General features: G+C 40.2%; 1 protein-coding gene across 4 annotated transcripts in view; it reads right to left on the bottom strand.

Moving 5' to 3' along the window:
- RANBP17 (RAN binding protein 17) overlaps positions 1–16,287 on the bottom strand; it is a 269,237-nt gene that overhangs the window by 248,195 nt on the left and 4,755 nt on the right. For 3 of the 4 annotated variants that reach the window (XM_073355989.1, XM_073355992.1, XM_073355990.2), the window contains exons 2-4: positions 9,674–9,820; positions 2,395–2,485; positions 534–700 (exon numbers count right to left, since the gene is read on the bottom strand). In XM_073355989.1, the coding sequence (XP_073212090.1) occupies positions 534–700; positions 2,395–2,485; positions 9,674–9,820 (405 nt within the window). Of the gene's footprint in view, positions 1–533; positions 701–2,394; positions 2,486–9,673; positions 9,821–16,287 lie in introns of those variants that run through there. The other variant, XM_073355993.1, reaches the window with a different exon arrangement.

Below are 16,287 nucleotides of genomic sequence, written 5' to 3'. Positions count from 1 at the left end.
TTTGTACTGGTCCTACAACTGACCACTGTTTGCACAATTGTAGCAGCCATTATTGCAATAATCACCACAGTCAGAGTTAATGCTTTATTCCATTTGAAGGATGAGATTCCCACCTTTCAGATGGTATAGTACTCATTTCTTCATGTTTTTGAGATAATAGCTGCTAAAACTCTATTAGAATTCAAATGGGGAAAAATAAAGATGGTAACCAGAATGGCATGATTTTAAAGTCTGCTAACTCAAACTGCCAAGGTGAAAAACAAGTGTTTTATACCTTTGAAAAAAAATGGGGAATGGAATAAAGCATTCCATGCCCTGGCAGTTTGCTAAAAACTAAACCTTAAACCTGGCAGGTCTGCTCTGGTCCTTTGACCTAAGCAATTTTTTTTGGCATAGGTCCCTGCCTTTCTAATCTATGTGTATAAATACCCTTTGGGTTACTCAGCAAGCTATTCATTAAGTGAGAAGAGAGATAAATTTAATGCAAGACTATGTAATTTTAAGTAGCAGCATGATTGGATAATTTTTCTTACCTGTAAAAATTTTTTTACATCAGCAACAATGTCTCTGAAGATGAGCTGATCTTTTTGAACCTCAAACCATCCTAATTTTGTAATCTTAGCGATGACCTGAACAAGAGCCTGGATGACAAAAGGAGCCAGTTTGGGTTGAGAGGCTATGTAGTTCAGAATGTAATTCCCTGTAAAGACACATGCTTAGTCAACCTCACTATTCTTTTAAAAAACACACACTTGAGCCATTATAACAAATGTGGGAATCTAGGTCATGTGATGTAATTTTTTTTATGCTTAGTATAAGAGACACTAATTTAAAAAAATTAAGTCATGGAAACTATTAACTACATTGGAGCTATTTGCACCAAAGTATGTATGTAATTATTATTCTAACATACATTTGACAATAGTTTGTGAATACCAAGGATGCTGACCAGTTAACCAATTTAATCATTCATTTTGTCCCACGTACTGGGCATCAATTACTCTGCCTTAAATGCAACAGCAGCCTTCATACCTCATTTATGAAATACAAGCAACTAACAACAGTGTTCTCAGGCATGCGCATGTACAGGCTGCTTTCAGTTCTGTCGAGGCATATTTCCTAGGGCAGAAAACTTTTCACCTAACTTTTCACCTTCCTCAAATAAGAAAACAGTTTCCTGGGGAGTGGAAGGGAAGGTCATTTCTGTTTTATACACTTGCAGGATGATTTATCATATACCTGTACAAAAGTTCATTTTCAAAAGAAAAACAACATGTAGGCTGAAATTAGTCATCAAGAAAGGTGGATTCATAACCCTGTAGATTCAATCCTTTCTCCACAGAACAGGTACAGCACTAGCCAAAGTAGTGCACACTTCTATATATTTCCTCAGTAGGGAGCCTCAATACTAATCTGAAAGGCTTTCCTCTGTGTACATTCAATCCTAGGCCTCTCAGACATTTTTCTACAAGATTAACACCTCTTGCAAAATACCTAAAACTTGTTTGAAACATTCTAAAATGTTTGTGTTCTCCTCATCCCTGGTCTAAATAACATTTGACAGTACTGATAATTCTAATCTATTTCAGATGTTTCTCATGCAAAATGATTAATTATTCAAAGATCAGTCCTACTAAGATTTACACACTTGCTTAATTTTAAGAACATGAGTAGCCACAATGAAGTTAATATCACACCCTTAAAATCAAACACATGTGTAAGTTTGTGCAGGGTCCTAAGTCTGGAAGTGAACTCTGCCCTGACTTGCTTATCACAACTTCCAAGAGCTAATCGGAAGGGGAAAAAACGGAGTAACATGTAAATATAAGAGATTAGTAGGTGTACTAATATCTAGGAATTTTCATGTTTCTAAACATTCACTAACCTTCACTACACCTTGTGAGGTAGGTAAGGATGACAACTATTATATTCATTTTACAGATGGGAAACTGGGTCCTCCTAAAATTCTCCTATATGCAGGGGAACACAGCCACCGCTACACCCCTGATGGATGCAATGTATATTTGCATCCACAATCAGTGAGTTCGTCAAATAAGGAGCTGGCAAGAGCAGGAAATGAGTTCCATCATGTCAGACCCCTCTACAAGAGTAAGTGACAGCAGGAAAGGGCACTGTGCTCTCTTTTACACCCATGTGGTCAGGTTCTCTCCCTTTTGTCCAATAAAGCATAGAAAGGACTAACGTAGTTTCTAGGTCCCAGCAGGTGTTTACTGCTCTGGCAACTGGAAAATCCAGCTATTTTTGGCTTTGAAAGTGAAAAAAATTTATTTGGAAGTTAACAGAAGAGAATAAAAGCAGAACCTGACAGTGTCAGGTTAGAGTCATTCTCTGACTACAACTACAATTTTAATAGAAATAATACAAGTTACTTACTGATGTCAATCCTTTGTTCGATGGGTAAAGGAGTTGTTCTGCTTACAAGTTTGGAAAGACATGTTGCTGCTAGAAGCTGAGCATAGGATGTCTATAGAAACAAACACCATACCATTTTATTAAAAAAAAAAAAAAAAAAAAAAGATTATGCAAAAAGAAAGCAGAACGAACAGGTAGGAATACAGTTGGTCAGACAATGATTTGGCTATATACTCGATACACAAAAAATTAAATATAAATACAACATAATTGCTTTTAAAAATCACTAAAATTTCCAAGATGTAGGAAATAAGAAGATCCTTCCATTCCCCTTGTCCAGCACCCTCAAAAAATGTAGACTTGTGATTGGAACTACTTTTCTAACAACATTTTCCCATTCTTATCACTGGCTGAGTTTTCAAATATTTGGTTTTAAATCATTTGATGTTTTATAACTAAGGGATGAATTTGTCACACTCTAGATTTAGTCACAAGAATCCTGGATTCGAACATCTGAAGTCTTTGTTTGTTTAATACTCATGACTTTAGCATTTGAGTTTTTTGTGCATGATGGTAAAAATAAGCTTCATTACAGCCCTGAAGACTGAAAAGTAAACTAAGTTCTTCATCTGAGACCACAAGAGATGTGATCCGCAACACCTCTGGCAATGCCATGGATCAGACCAGACATCTCTCTATGAAAACTGTAATTGCACTTGGAATGAAACTCCTTAAAGATATTCTTTAATTCAGCAAATTGAGTTGGGGATTTCAAAGATGACTCTGGCAAAAATCAACATTCAAAACTGTTATTACAACTCACACTCTGTCATTTTCTCAAGGGTATTGCTTCACAACTGCATAAAACACAAAAAGGCAACATTCACACCTAATAAAATGCTAGTTCTTCAAGTATTAGCCCACTTCCATTATGTCACTCAATTATACCAATTCCCCTCTAGCAGACTCACTTTCAATTCAACAATACTATCTCCCTAAATGCACACATGAAAGACCTGAAGATCACACTACAATGCACAATTTTAACATCAACCTTCTAACACTATATTACTTAATAGTTTAATCACAAACATCTTAAAACTGCATTCTTAGAACTTCCATACCATACAGTAGTCAAAAAACCCTGGGCCAGATTATCAGCTGTTTACACAAAAGTGTTGGGGGAAAAGCACAGCTCTAATCCACCTTTTTACTCCCTTGATCTTGGGCCTGTTGGAAGCCAAAACAGCCATAGGACCACTTTAAGGTTTCAGTGGTGTCATAAATATAAAGGGAAGGGTAAACCCCTTTGAAATCCCTCCTGGCCAGGGGAAAGCTCCTCTCACCTGTAAAGGGTTAAGAAGCTAAAGGTAACCTCGCTGGCACCTGACCAAAATGACCAATGAGGAGACAAGATACTTTCAAAAGCTGGGAGGAGGGAGAAAAAACAAAGGGTCTGTGTCTGTCTGTAGTCGTCTTGGCCGGGGACAGAACAGGAATGGAGTCTTAGAACTTTTAGTAAGTAATCTAGCTAGGTATGTGTTAGATTATGATTTCTTTAAATGGCTGAGAAAAGAATTGTGCTGAATAGAATAACTATTTCTGTCTGTGTATCTTTTTTGTAACTTAAGGTTTTGCCTAGAGGGGTTCTCTATGTTTTTGAATCTAATTACCCTGTAAGATATCTACCATCCTGATTTTACAGGGGGGATTTCTTTATTTCTATTTACTTCTATTTTTTATTAAAAGTCTTCTTGTAAAACACTGAATGCTTTTTCATTGTTCTCAGATCCAAGGGTTTGGGTCTGTGGTCACCTATGCAAATTGGTGAGGCTTTTTATCCAACATTTCCCAGGAAAGGGGGGGTGCAAGTGTTGGGAGGATTGTTCATTGTTCTTAAGATCCAAGGGTCTGGGTCTGTAGTCACCTAGGCAAATTGGTGAGGCTTTTTACCAAACCTTGTCCAGGAAGTGGGGTGCAAGGTTTTGGGAAGTATTTTGGGGGGAAGGACGCGTCCAAACAGCTCTTCCCCAGTAACCAGTATTAGTTTGGTGGTGGTAGCGGCCAGTCCAAGGATAACGGGGGTAATATTTTGTACCTTGGGGAAGTTTTAACCTAAGCTGGTAAAGATAAGCTTAGGAGGTTTTTCATGCAGGTCCCCACATCTGTACCCTAGAGTTCAGAGTGGGGGAGGAACCGTGACAAGTGGCCTCACAGGAAGCACTGCACCAACCCAGGATCAGATAGAGCAATCTGCACCTGCCTACCTCCACCTCTGGCATGCTTCCTTCCTAGCCCTCCCACCGCTGTGCACTACCTCTGTTGGAAAAGTCCCCAGCTGTCCCTCCACTGTAGCTTTACACTTGCTTTGTGCTGCTGAGTTGGGGTTCAGCATCTGGCCGACAAAATTAATTACGTACTTGAATTTCTTACCCTTTCAAACCACTGTTCCCTGATCTGTGGATTGTGTATTAATTATATTGATTACTTAGGATTTTCCAGTTAACACTCTGAGGGTTTGACGGATTCTTGTCTCAAGATCAACCCCAGTTTTATCAAAATTACTGGTCAGTTGGGAACCCCGATATGTATGGTTACAACACTCACACTTCTGTATTTGTAATAGTTTAATAATACAGTTAGCAAAGTCACCAACACTCTAAGCCAGCAAGGTAGACAGAAATAATAAAGAATGTACATTTGAACACCCATATACTCACACCATCCCTTGCAGAACAACCTGAAATATTATCCATTATCTTCCTCATCACTATCACCAGTGGCCATCATCCTGGCACCTCTCAAGGGCAACATACATCTCCCTCTTCCCAAGCATATAGGTGTTTATAATATGTTACACTGATGCCGCTGTGCCTAACACATATTCAGTAGGGGTTTCTCCCCTTTTTCTTATTTGTGTTTCCTTACCCCACTGCCATAGATATAAAGGGAAGGGTAACAACCTTCCTGTATACAGTACCATAAAATCCCTCCTGGCCAGAGGCACGAAATCCTTTTACCTGTAAAGGGTTAAGAAGCTCAGGTAACCTGGCTGGCACCTGACCAAAAGAAACAATAAGGGGACAAGATACTTTCAAAAGTGGTGCGGGGGGGGGGGGAGGTTTCGGTCTTTCTGTTCTGTGTGCTTGCTGAGCACAGATCAAGGAAGCAAGCAATCCAACTCCATTAGAATTAGTAAGTACTAGCAAGGGAATGCATAAGCTTATTTTTGTTTTGGCTTGTGATTTTCTCTGTGCTGAGAGGAAGGTGTATTCCTAGTTTTCTTTTTGTAACTTTAAAGTTTGGCCCAGAGGGAAATCCTCCGTGTTTTTTAATCTGATTGCCCTGTAAGATTATCTTCAATTCTGATTTTACAGAGGTACTTCTTTTACCTTTTTTCTCTCCAATAAAGTTCTGTTTCTTTTTGAATCTGACTGGGGTTTTTCTTTAGTCTCCTAAAAAAACCCAAGGTTGGTCTGTGCTCATCTTGTTTTTTCTCAGGCCTCCCCAAGAAAGGGGGCGTGGTGGCTTGTGAGGCTATTAGGGGGGAGTAGGAACTCCAAGTGGTCCTTTCCCTGAGTTTGTCTAAATCACTTGGTGGTAGCAGCGTTACCTAATCCAAGGTACAAGGGAGAATTTGTGCCTTGGGGAGTTTTTAACCTAAACTGGTAAAAATAAGCTTAGGGGGTCTTTCATGCGGGTCCCCACGTCTTACCCTAGAATTCAGAGTGGGAAGGGAACCCTGACACCTACTAATGTTGGGGTGCCCTTATCCTAGAGTTTAGTATATTAATGATTTCAACTTATTACCGTATACACCAATTTGTTGTCAAGGCAAATTCATAGTTAAGTATTTGCCAATAATTCTATACTAAAATATCCAAGCCTAGTATCAGTTTAATATTCCTGCAGTTGCCAAATGTTATGTACAAACTTCCCTTTTAAACACTCTATTCCCATTTCCCCAAAACTTAGGTGTTACCATTGGGCCACTTATTTGTGCCAAAGTTCATAGGCCTCAAACCTTATGCTAACTGCTTAAGCCAATGAAGTGAGCTGTAGCTCACGAAAGCTTATGCTCAAATAAATTGGTTAGTCTCTAAGGTGCCACAAGTACTCCTTTTCTTTTTGTCTTACAGCAGTAGTTCTCAACCAGGGGTACGTGTATGCTGAGGTCTTCCAAATGGTACAACAACTCATCAAGATACTTGCCTAGTTTTACAAGAGGCTATATGAAAAGCACTAGCAAAGTACGTACAAACTATAATTTCAGACAGACAACGACTTGTTTTTGCTGCCCTGTATACTATACACTGTACAATATAAGTACAATTGATTAATTTTATAATTATATGGTAAAAATGAGAAAGCAAGCATTTTTTCAGTAATCGTGTGCTGTGACAAGTTTGTATTTTTATGTCTGATTTTGTAAGCAAGTAGTTTTTAAGTGAGATGAAACTTGGTCATGAGCAGCACGCAAACCACCCCAAGCCCTGCCCCTTCTGCTCAAGGCCCCACCCCTTCTGTGCCCCCCATTCCATCCCAGACCCCCCCCCGACCCCAGGCTGGTGCCCCAGCCTCGCCCCCCTAGCCCTGGAGCGAGCAGCGCAGCAGCAGGAGGGCGGGCAATGTGGCTGCAGCACCCCCACCCCAGAGCAGTGGGAGGGAGCCCCACACCCCAGCCTCAGAACAGCAGGAGGGCAGACAATGCGGCCTCAGCCTCCCGAGGCCCAGAGCACGGGGAGGGCCGGAGCTGGGGCCATCCCACAGGGAGATTGGAGCATCCGTGCCAAGCAAAAGCTGGAGGGGAAAGGGGCCTGGGGACAGAGCATGGGTGGGGCCATGCCTGGCTGTTTGCGGAGGAACATCCTCCCCCAGCCGATGGCACCCACTGTCCATGCTTGGGGTATGTCAGACAAATGAGACTCTTGAAAGGGGTACAGTAGTCTGGAAAGGTTGACAGCCACTGTCTTACAGGATACAGGCCTGGAGGCTTCCTTGCCTTACTGCTAAGTAAAATTGATGCTAAAGCTAGCTCTATGGGCTGGGCTACACCACACACATAGATATACACTATGATTTTTAATAATCTCAGATCAATTAAACAATACACATTACATCTGAAAAATATGTATGGTTTAGTAAAGACAGACCTTGTTTTATATGTATTTGTACATAATGTAAATAAAACAGATCCGAGTTAAGGAATTTACTTGCTATAAATTTTCAAAAGCAAGTTAGATGTGCCATTTTAAAATGATTGTAACTAACAGATTTACTTGAAAATTCATTACTGAGGAAAAAGTGCTATAGCTGGATACATTATATTCTTCATAAATGCAAGAGGTTTAATTCCTGCTTCAAGTGTAAGCTTCAGCACAACTATAATCTTAGCAATGGAGCCACTACCATGCCTCCACAATAACAGAAATGGAAACGACACCTTAACAACAAAGCTGTTGAGCACCATTTTGATGTCAGTTGATAGTTATTATACATGGAAAAGACTTATTAGATCATAGAAGCCATTCACCCACCCTATGAGAAAATGTACCACATATTAAATCAGTCTTACACATGATCTCAGACAATCATACATACACCGAAAAAGGAAATTTACTAGAATTCTGAATTTTCTGTATCTTAATTACAACAATTCTGTAGCTCAACTGTATTGTTACATTTGTTCACATTATGGCCCCACTCCTGTAAAGACTTATGCACACTCTTACAATTAAGTATGTGTGTAAATCTTTGCATGACCAGGACCTATATTTGTTTTACTTGATACTATTATGGAATTTGAATGATTGTAATGCAATTACTATGCACCGAAAATTGAAGAGAACAATATTTATGCTTCCATTTCTCACATCCTGAACAAAAGTCTTACTGAAGACACAGAATAATTGAGTCCTTTCTAAAAATAAGATTTTGCACCTTTTATCCAAAGATCTCAAAGCACTTTACAAAGCTGAGTCAACAAATAACAATTTATAGAGAGGATAATTAAAGCAGAAAGAAGTTAACTGACTTGCTAAAGGTCAAAGAAATTCAGTAGCAGACCTGAAAATAGAAAGTAGTAGGTGTCCTGGCTCCAAAACACTCGATTCACCAGACCATTGTTCAATGAAGAGACCACAGCTGCAACCACATATGAATGGGAATCCTCACATAAGTAATCCTTACTCAAGAGTATGGATTACAGGATCAGGCCAATGTGCTATACTAACTTTGAATATTTTCATTTTCCCCCCACTGAGAATGCGTTTTGCAACATCTATTGCAATAACCTAACTGTATCATAATGATAAACAGAATTAAGAACTCCTTAAGCATCCATTAACTTGATAGATGAGTCAAGTTCTTCCAAGGCATTACCAACTATGTCAATGATTTCCAGATAACGGACATGTCTTAGGCATGTCATCTGAAATCATAATGTTCCAAAACACAGTAATAATTATGAAGGACTGAAGGTTTAACTCAGGGTTGGTTCCCCCACCACCTTTTAAATCTGACAAAATATCTGCAAGTAAAATATCAGTACAAAAAAAAGACATAATACTCTAAAAATCAGAGGGGTAGCTGTGTTAGTCTGTATCCACAAAAACAACGAGGGGTCCAGTAGCACCTTAAAGACGATCAGATTTATTTGAGCATAAACTTCCGTGGGGTAAAAAACCCACTTCTCCATGCATCTGAAGAAGTGGGTTTTTACCCACGAAAGCTTATGCCCAAATAAATATGTTAGTCTTTTCTTTAAGGTGACACTGGACTCCTCGTACTCTAAAAAGAAAACTGAAACAATGCTAAGAGACTGGTTTAAACTAAGACAACAGGAAAACATAGTTTAAGGCTTTTCATACCATTCTTAGCCTGTCCCATTCTAACTTGGACGAGCAGGAGCATAGGGGACTTAACTGTAAAAGTGCTGGAGCAAATCATGTTGAGGAGCAATACTGAGCAATAGGTGGCATAAAGGTTCCTACCTTTTGCAAGTATTAGACCAACATTTACATCTATTTCCCCCCATAGTTAGGTTTTCCCCCTGTTTCTGGCCATCTGCTTTCTAATGCTAGGTACTGTCAATCCCACAAAGCCCACCCTCTAATACCAATTTGTGTGTGTAGACAGATTGCTGGAATTTTATTTATGAAGGAAAAAACTCAATTTGTTATAAGAGATGAGCATCTCACATGTACTGCGTTTACACTGACATTACCTGGACCTCCAATGTGGGCTTCATGATAAATGCATGTTTACATTGTCAGATTTTACACTTCTCCCAAGTACTTACTGTTCCTTGTTCTAGTAAAAGTTGACACTGGCTGAGACATTCAGGGCTGTCAATAAGCTCCAAGAGCACCTTCTCTGCTTGTATCCGCTGTGCTAGATCAGTCCCCTCATAGAGCTGGTTACATAGTACTTCTAGCTCTGCCAAACTCTGTTAAGAAAGAACAATACTGAAACCTCCAAATACGCCTTTCACCTGTGGAAGCCTTACTTAAGATTCATAGTACTGGCTATTTACAAACACTGACATATATCCAGTACAGTAACATAAAATGCTACCTATGCTCAGTTTTCCAGAAAAGTGCAATCAAACCCCAGTAGCTTCTTTCCCTCCCAATTCCCACTGCAATAAGAGTGGCACAGAACTCCAGTAAAATTTATGTGCAAGAGAGACAAACAGATTTTATACCTCAGTACTAAAATGGAAGACATTACACCAGTGATTAAAATTAAGTGACATAACACAATTCTTTTACCATGGACTACTCCTAATTTGAAATTTAGAACAGAAACAACAGGTCTGGTAAAGTTAATAAAAAGAATCCAAATTTAACATGTATTTTTTAAAAAAAGTTTGCTCTCTAACATTAGCTGTAAGTTCCAAAGATAGCGAAGGTAAGCTTTAAATCAACACTTGGCTTATTGAGCATATCTGATAATAGCATGAAAATGTTGTAAGCTATTGACTGAAGAGTCAATATTTGAAAGCACAATGAAGAAAGTACTAAATGCAAAAAGCAGCTATAACATGAGGTACATTTTAGAGAGAGATAATGCAACACAGGAGGAAAAGAGAAAGAATCAACAAGATACTGTTTAAGAGGAAGCCAAATGAAGATTGAAGACCAGAGAGAAATCTATGCAAGACCAACAGAAAGTCACTGAGTCTAACCATATGCTTTATGTTAAGCATGGCTTAACTCTTTGCAAGACTGAGGCCCAAGTCTACAAAAAGTCCAGCTGTCATTTCATACTTAACACTTGTTTTAGAACAACGTAGGGTCAGTACAGTTAGCAATTACTTTGAATCACTATTCTAATAAGAAATTACAATACTCTTTCCTTCCTCCCTCCCGTCCCCCCACTTCACCCCCCAATTATCATGAGAAGGGTGAACACGTTCTTCCACTGGTAGGTTTTAGTGACTAAAACAGAAATTTTTCAGGCTGAGATTTGAAGAGCTGTCTAAGGAGACATCTACACTGCAAATGAAGGTGTGACCGCAGCACAGGTAAGCATATCCATCCTACCTTTAACCTTACTAGCTCAGGTAACAATAGTAGTGAAGATGTGGCAGCACAGGATTCAAAGTGGGCTGGCTCTCCCAGTACAAGGCTGCAGGGTACCTGGATATGTACTCGGGTTGTTGGCCCATGGGTATGCTTACCCATGCTACAATCACACCTTCATTTTCTGGGTAAATTTACCCTAAAAGGGATTTGGACTACCAGCTCCCATCAATGGGAACTGGGCATCCAGATCTCTAAGTGGCTTTGAAACTATCACACACACTGGGCAAACTGAATGTGTTGCCCCCAGCCCAAATACCTGCACCCTCTCCCCCCAAAAGCCCAGCCACAGGGTCCTCCTTGCCCAGATACCCGCACCCTCTCCCCTGCAGAGCCCAGCTGTGGCCCAGACACTCACTCCCCTCCCCCTCAGAGGCCAGGGATCCAGAGGGAGAAACAGCCTGATGCTTGAGCCCAGGCTTGCAGGGAATTTCCTATGTGCCATTTCCTTCCCTCAGGACCTGCTGGGAACTGTAGCTGCCAGGAACCCTCTCCCTCCCTCCGGCAGTGTCTTTTATGTGCGAGCTGGGCTCTGCAGGGTCCAGCAGCTCTTAGTGGTGGTCAGCAGCACTACAACCCATTTCTGTGAGGGAAAGGAAATTCTGCACACACGTTAATATCTGCAAAATTCTGCACTGCGTAGTGGCGAGAATTCCCCCAGAAGTATTAAGACAACACACATCTCATATCCCCCTAGCGCTTCCCTTAAAGGTTAGAGGGGCAAAGAGCCCTTTCAAATTTCCACTACATGCATCTGACAAAGTGGGTATTCACCCACGAAAGCTTATGCTCCAATACATCTGTTAGTCTATAAGGTGCCACAGGACTCTTTGCCGCTTTTACAGATCCAGACTAACATGACCACCCCTCTGATTCTTAAAGGTTTGCATCTCCTAAAGATAAAACATTTCCCTTTCAAGCAACTCACTCCTTGGGTCACATAAAAAGGGAAGATTTATTTATTCCTCTATAAATATAAACTAATGAATGAAAATAAGACCCTGAAAAAACAACATATGTACACTAACGCCCAAACAAGACACTAACTCAAAGGAATTAAACTCTCTTCTGCCCAACACTCACTCACCAACAGTTGTTTATATTCACTTTACCCTCTGACAGTTATTGGCACAATAGATCTTCAAACAAGATCCATACTTATGGATCTGCATCCCCTGAAATGCTCCATGGAATATTGGGTCACTTCTCTTCAATTTCCTTCCTTAGAGCTCATGCTGAGCTACAAACTTCAGTCCAATCCCTCCCTTCTATTTTAGCAGGTTTTTTCTTTCATTCACTGAACTCCCATTGCAGGACATCTCAACTCAAAAGCAAACAAAATAGCACCCTGGGGACTGGCCATAGCAACTCCTCAGGTCATGTCTGGAATGTTTCAGCATTTCAGAGTCCGCCTCTTTCACAGAAAGGTCATTTTAGTCTCTCCTACACTTTACATTGCAAAAGAGACCTTACAGAAGTCCCTTCTCCACTAGAGAGGAGTACAAAAATAAAAGGCACGTACAAGAGCACTGAAGATGACCTTGCAATTAAGACCTGCATACTAATCTCTGCATGCTGAAGCAGCTCCTTTAATCAGCAAGTATTATTTTCCTGATATTAGCAGCCTCTAAACTATGTACCTGGAACTGCACAACGAATCATTTTCCCCCACATATTCTGATATTGTCTCTCTAAGTATCAAACCCAGTACCATCCCACTGGAGGAAGTGGAAGCCACTTTACTGCTACTATCTTCATTCTCCTAGAAACTGGCCTAAAAAAATCTTCCCTAATAAACTCAGACTTCACTTTAGGCACCTCCATTATAGACAACTTACACTGCCACTAAAAAATTGGGATGAGGATAAATCTGCAATCCTTTAAAAAAGAAGTGGTAGCAGGTACCAAGGTCAACATTTTTGTTGAGTTAAAGTTTCACTGGCAAATAAAAATTGGCATTAACCCACCATCATTCGGACACTTAATACACGTTAATTACATAGTCCACTGAGTCTCCTCTGCCACATTATTTCTGAATTATAACCTCCATCCATGCAACTCTGGGGAACAGCAGGAGATAAACCATAGATCATCTCTGATTCCTCCAGGATTTCTTTCTGTAGTTATATAACTCAATGCACGTGCAACATTCTTGGGAATAAATCTGCATACACAGGTCAGTAGTGTGTAGAGCAGTTTCCCATCTAAACTAATGAAAAGAATTGGGATTAAACATAATTATGATTTCCTGTGAAAAATTTATGCACCCAGTAGCACTAAATATAAAGATGAAAAGAATATGTTGGAGAAGAGTCAACCAAGCTTTGGTAAAGGGAAATCACACCTATTAGAATTCTTTCAGACTGTCAACAAACACGTGAACAAGGATGATCCAGTGGATATAGTGTACTTAGACTTTCAGAAAGCCCTTAACAAGATTCCTTAACAATGGCTCTTAAACAAAGTAAGCAGTCATGGGCTAAGAGGAAAGGTCCTCTCATGGACCAGTAACTGGATAAAAGACAGGAAACAAAGGGTACGAACAAATGGTCAGTTTTCACAGTGGGGAGAGGAAAATAGCAGGGTCCTTCAAGCATCTGTACTGGGACCAGTGCTGTTCCACATATTCATAAATGATCTGGAAAAAGGGGTACACAGTAAGATGAAAAATTTGCAGACAATACAAAATTACTCAAGATAGTTAAATCCAAAACTGACTGAGAACAGGTTACAGTAGAATCTCACGTGACTGAGCAGATGAAATTCAGGGTTGATAAATGCAAAGTAATGCACATAGAAAAAAAATAATCTGAACTATACATACAAAATGATGGGTCTAAATTAGCTGTTACTACTCAAGAAAGAAATCTTGGAGTCATCATGGATAGCTCTCTGAAAACATCTATTCAACGTGCAGCAGCAGTCAAAAAAGCTAACAATGTTAGGAACCATTAGGAAAGGTTAAGAAACCATTAAGAAACCATAGGAAGACAAAAAATATAATGCCACTATATAAAGCCACGGTACACCTACACCTTGAATACTACGCGCAGTTCTGGTCACCCCATCTCAAACAAGATATATTAGAACTGGAAAAAGTTCAGAGAAGGGCAACAAAAACAATCAGGGATATGAAACGGCTTCCATACAAGGAGAGATTAAAAAGACTGGGACTATTCAGCATAGAAGAGAGACAACTAAAGGGGGCTATGACAGAGGTCTAGAAAATCATTAATGGTGTGGAGAAAGCAAATAAGGAAGTGTTATTTACCCCTTCATATAACACAAGAACCAGGCATCTCCCAGCGAAATTAACAAGCACAAGGTTTAAAACTAACATGAGGAAGTACTTTTTCACACAACGCACAGTCAATCTGTACAACCCATTGTTAGGGGATGTTGAAGGCCAACAGTATAACTGAGTTCAAAGAAGAACTGGATAAGTTCATGAAGGGTAGGTCCATCAACGGCTATTACCCAAGATAGTCAACCCCATGCTCTGGGTGTCCCTAAGCCTCTGACAGCCAGAAGCTGGGAGTGGATGACAGGAGGACGGATCACTCAATAGCTACTCTGTTCTGTTCCTTCCCTTCTGAAGCAGCTGGCATCAGTCACTGTCATAAGACAGGATATTGGGCTAGATGGACAATTGGTCTGACCCAATATGGCCATTCTTATGTTCTTAATCAATGCAAGCAATCTGCATTTAATGTAATTATTAAAAAACAAACAAATCATAATAACTAATCATATATTAGCTACCTTAGTGCTATTCACTCTGGATGATGAGGAGCTTTTTCTCATCAGTTTCAAATAGATCGTATGCTATCAGGATTAGAACAGTTCCTATCTTACCTTTACTTTCCCTGACTTTGATCTCCCAGCAATAACATTACTATTCTGCAAAGTGTCTCCAAAATTAGCAATTTTACTAAAACCTTTAACTTCATTACAGTTAACAGTGGTGCTTCTCACCATATGAACTGTCCAAATGATGTACTGAGAAAAATTCAGTCTAGTTGTCTTTCAGCATAGGCCATTGGCACTGCTTCAGATACAGGAGACAGTTAAGAGATTTTATTCCCTGGGAAAGCACACACTTTCAAAAGACATTCCTTTGCTAACCAGTAGCATGATCTTGTACAAAACAACACTCATGATTCCTCACTTAAAAAAAATAAACCCTCAATTCAAGATGCAGACAACTAAGTCTGCTTCCAAACAAAAGCATCCACAGCTAAACAAGGACTCCACACCAAAAAAAATCTAGCTAGCATTTTTTTCCTAAGTGTACCTTCACATTTCTACAAATGTTGGCCTGGGTCAAACCCTGATGGCAAACCCATGAGAGGACATTCCTGAGAGAGGTGGAGTTTGTTGTCCTCCATGCCCTTCCCATGAGGTAAACAACAAGGCCTTTCATTTAACCATTCTACCAGGGAACACACACTGGTTGTGGGATCCCAGTGGATGGGTACTCCGTGGAAAAGATAATACTGTCTGGGTCTGCATTATCTTTCCTGACTAAACTGTGTAAGGCTGAAGGAGGAATATTGTGTGCCTTTGGCCGCTCCAGTCCAGCCACTCCACCCTCCATCTCCTAACCATGTGAGACCCCTCTGTGGGATACGTAAAAGGGATGGGGGATAGTGCTGCCGAGATGGCCAACTCCGCTTTCAGGTAGGGAGGGGCAAGATCCATGTGTAGCAGAGACCCTCTGTGTGCAAATCTAAGGAAGGATACAAAGACTCAGGTTGTTCAAGGAGAAAAGTTACGTTCCTAGAATGCTGTCTTTTAATAAAGTTTAGCCTGGGTAAATACAGGACCACACTACCCTCTTAGGGTATGTCTATCTTAAAACCCTACAGGAGAGCAGCTACAGCATTTTAGTGTAGCTTCTCCTGTCAGCATAGGTAATCCACCTCCCCAAGGGGCTCTCTCTTCCACCCATCTAGTGCTGTCTGCACCCGGGGTTAGGTCAGTATAGCTATGTCTCTCAGGAGCGTGGATTTTTCACACCGCTGAGAGATGTAGCTATATCATTATAAGATCCTAGCATAGACCAGCCCTTACTCAAACTGAGATATCCTACTCCTCAGCTACACCTACTGAAATCACAAGTTCAAGGAGTAAAATGATATTCCATGTTACAATATTAACAGCTTTAGAGACATTCCCCATTTTAAGTACAGGAAATTCACTAGTGCTGATAATAGCTCTAAAACAAGAATGATTTTTTAAGTATGCGTATCCTGATCATTCAGCAGAAGAAAAGAAAGTCGTATCCTCAAAGGACTAGCAACCATTTAAAATTTTCTTGACACACTGA

Source organism: Lepidochelys kempii, chromosome 8, assembly GCF_965140285.1.
Source record: "Lepidochelys kempii isolate rLepKem1 chromosome 8, rLepKem1.hap1, whole genome shotgun sequence".
NCBI lineage: Eukaryota > Metazoa > Chordata > Testudines > Cheloniidae > Lepidochelys > Lepidochelys kempii.
This window is presented reverse-complemented; position numbering and strand designations above follow the sequence as displayed.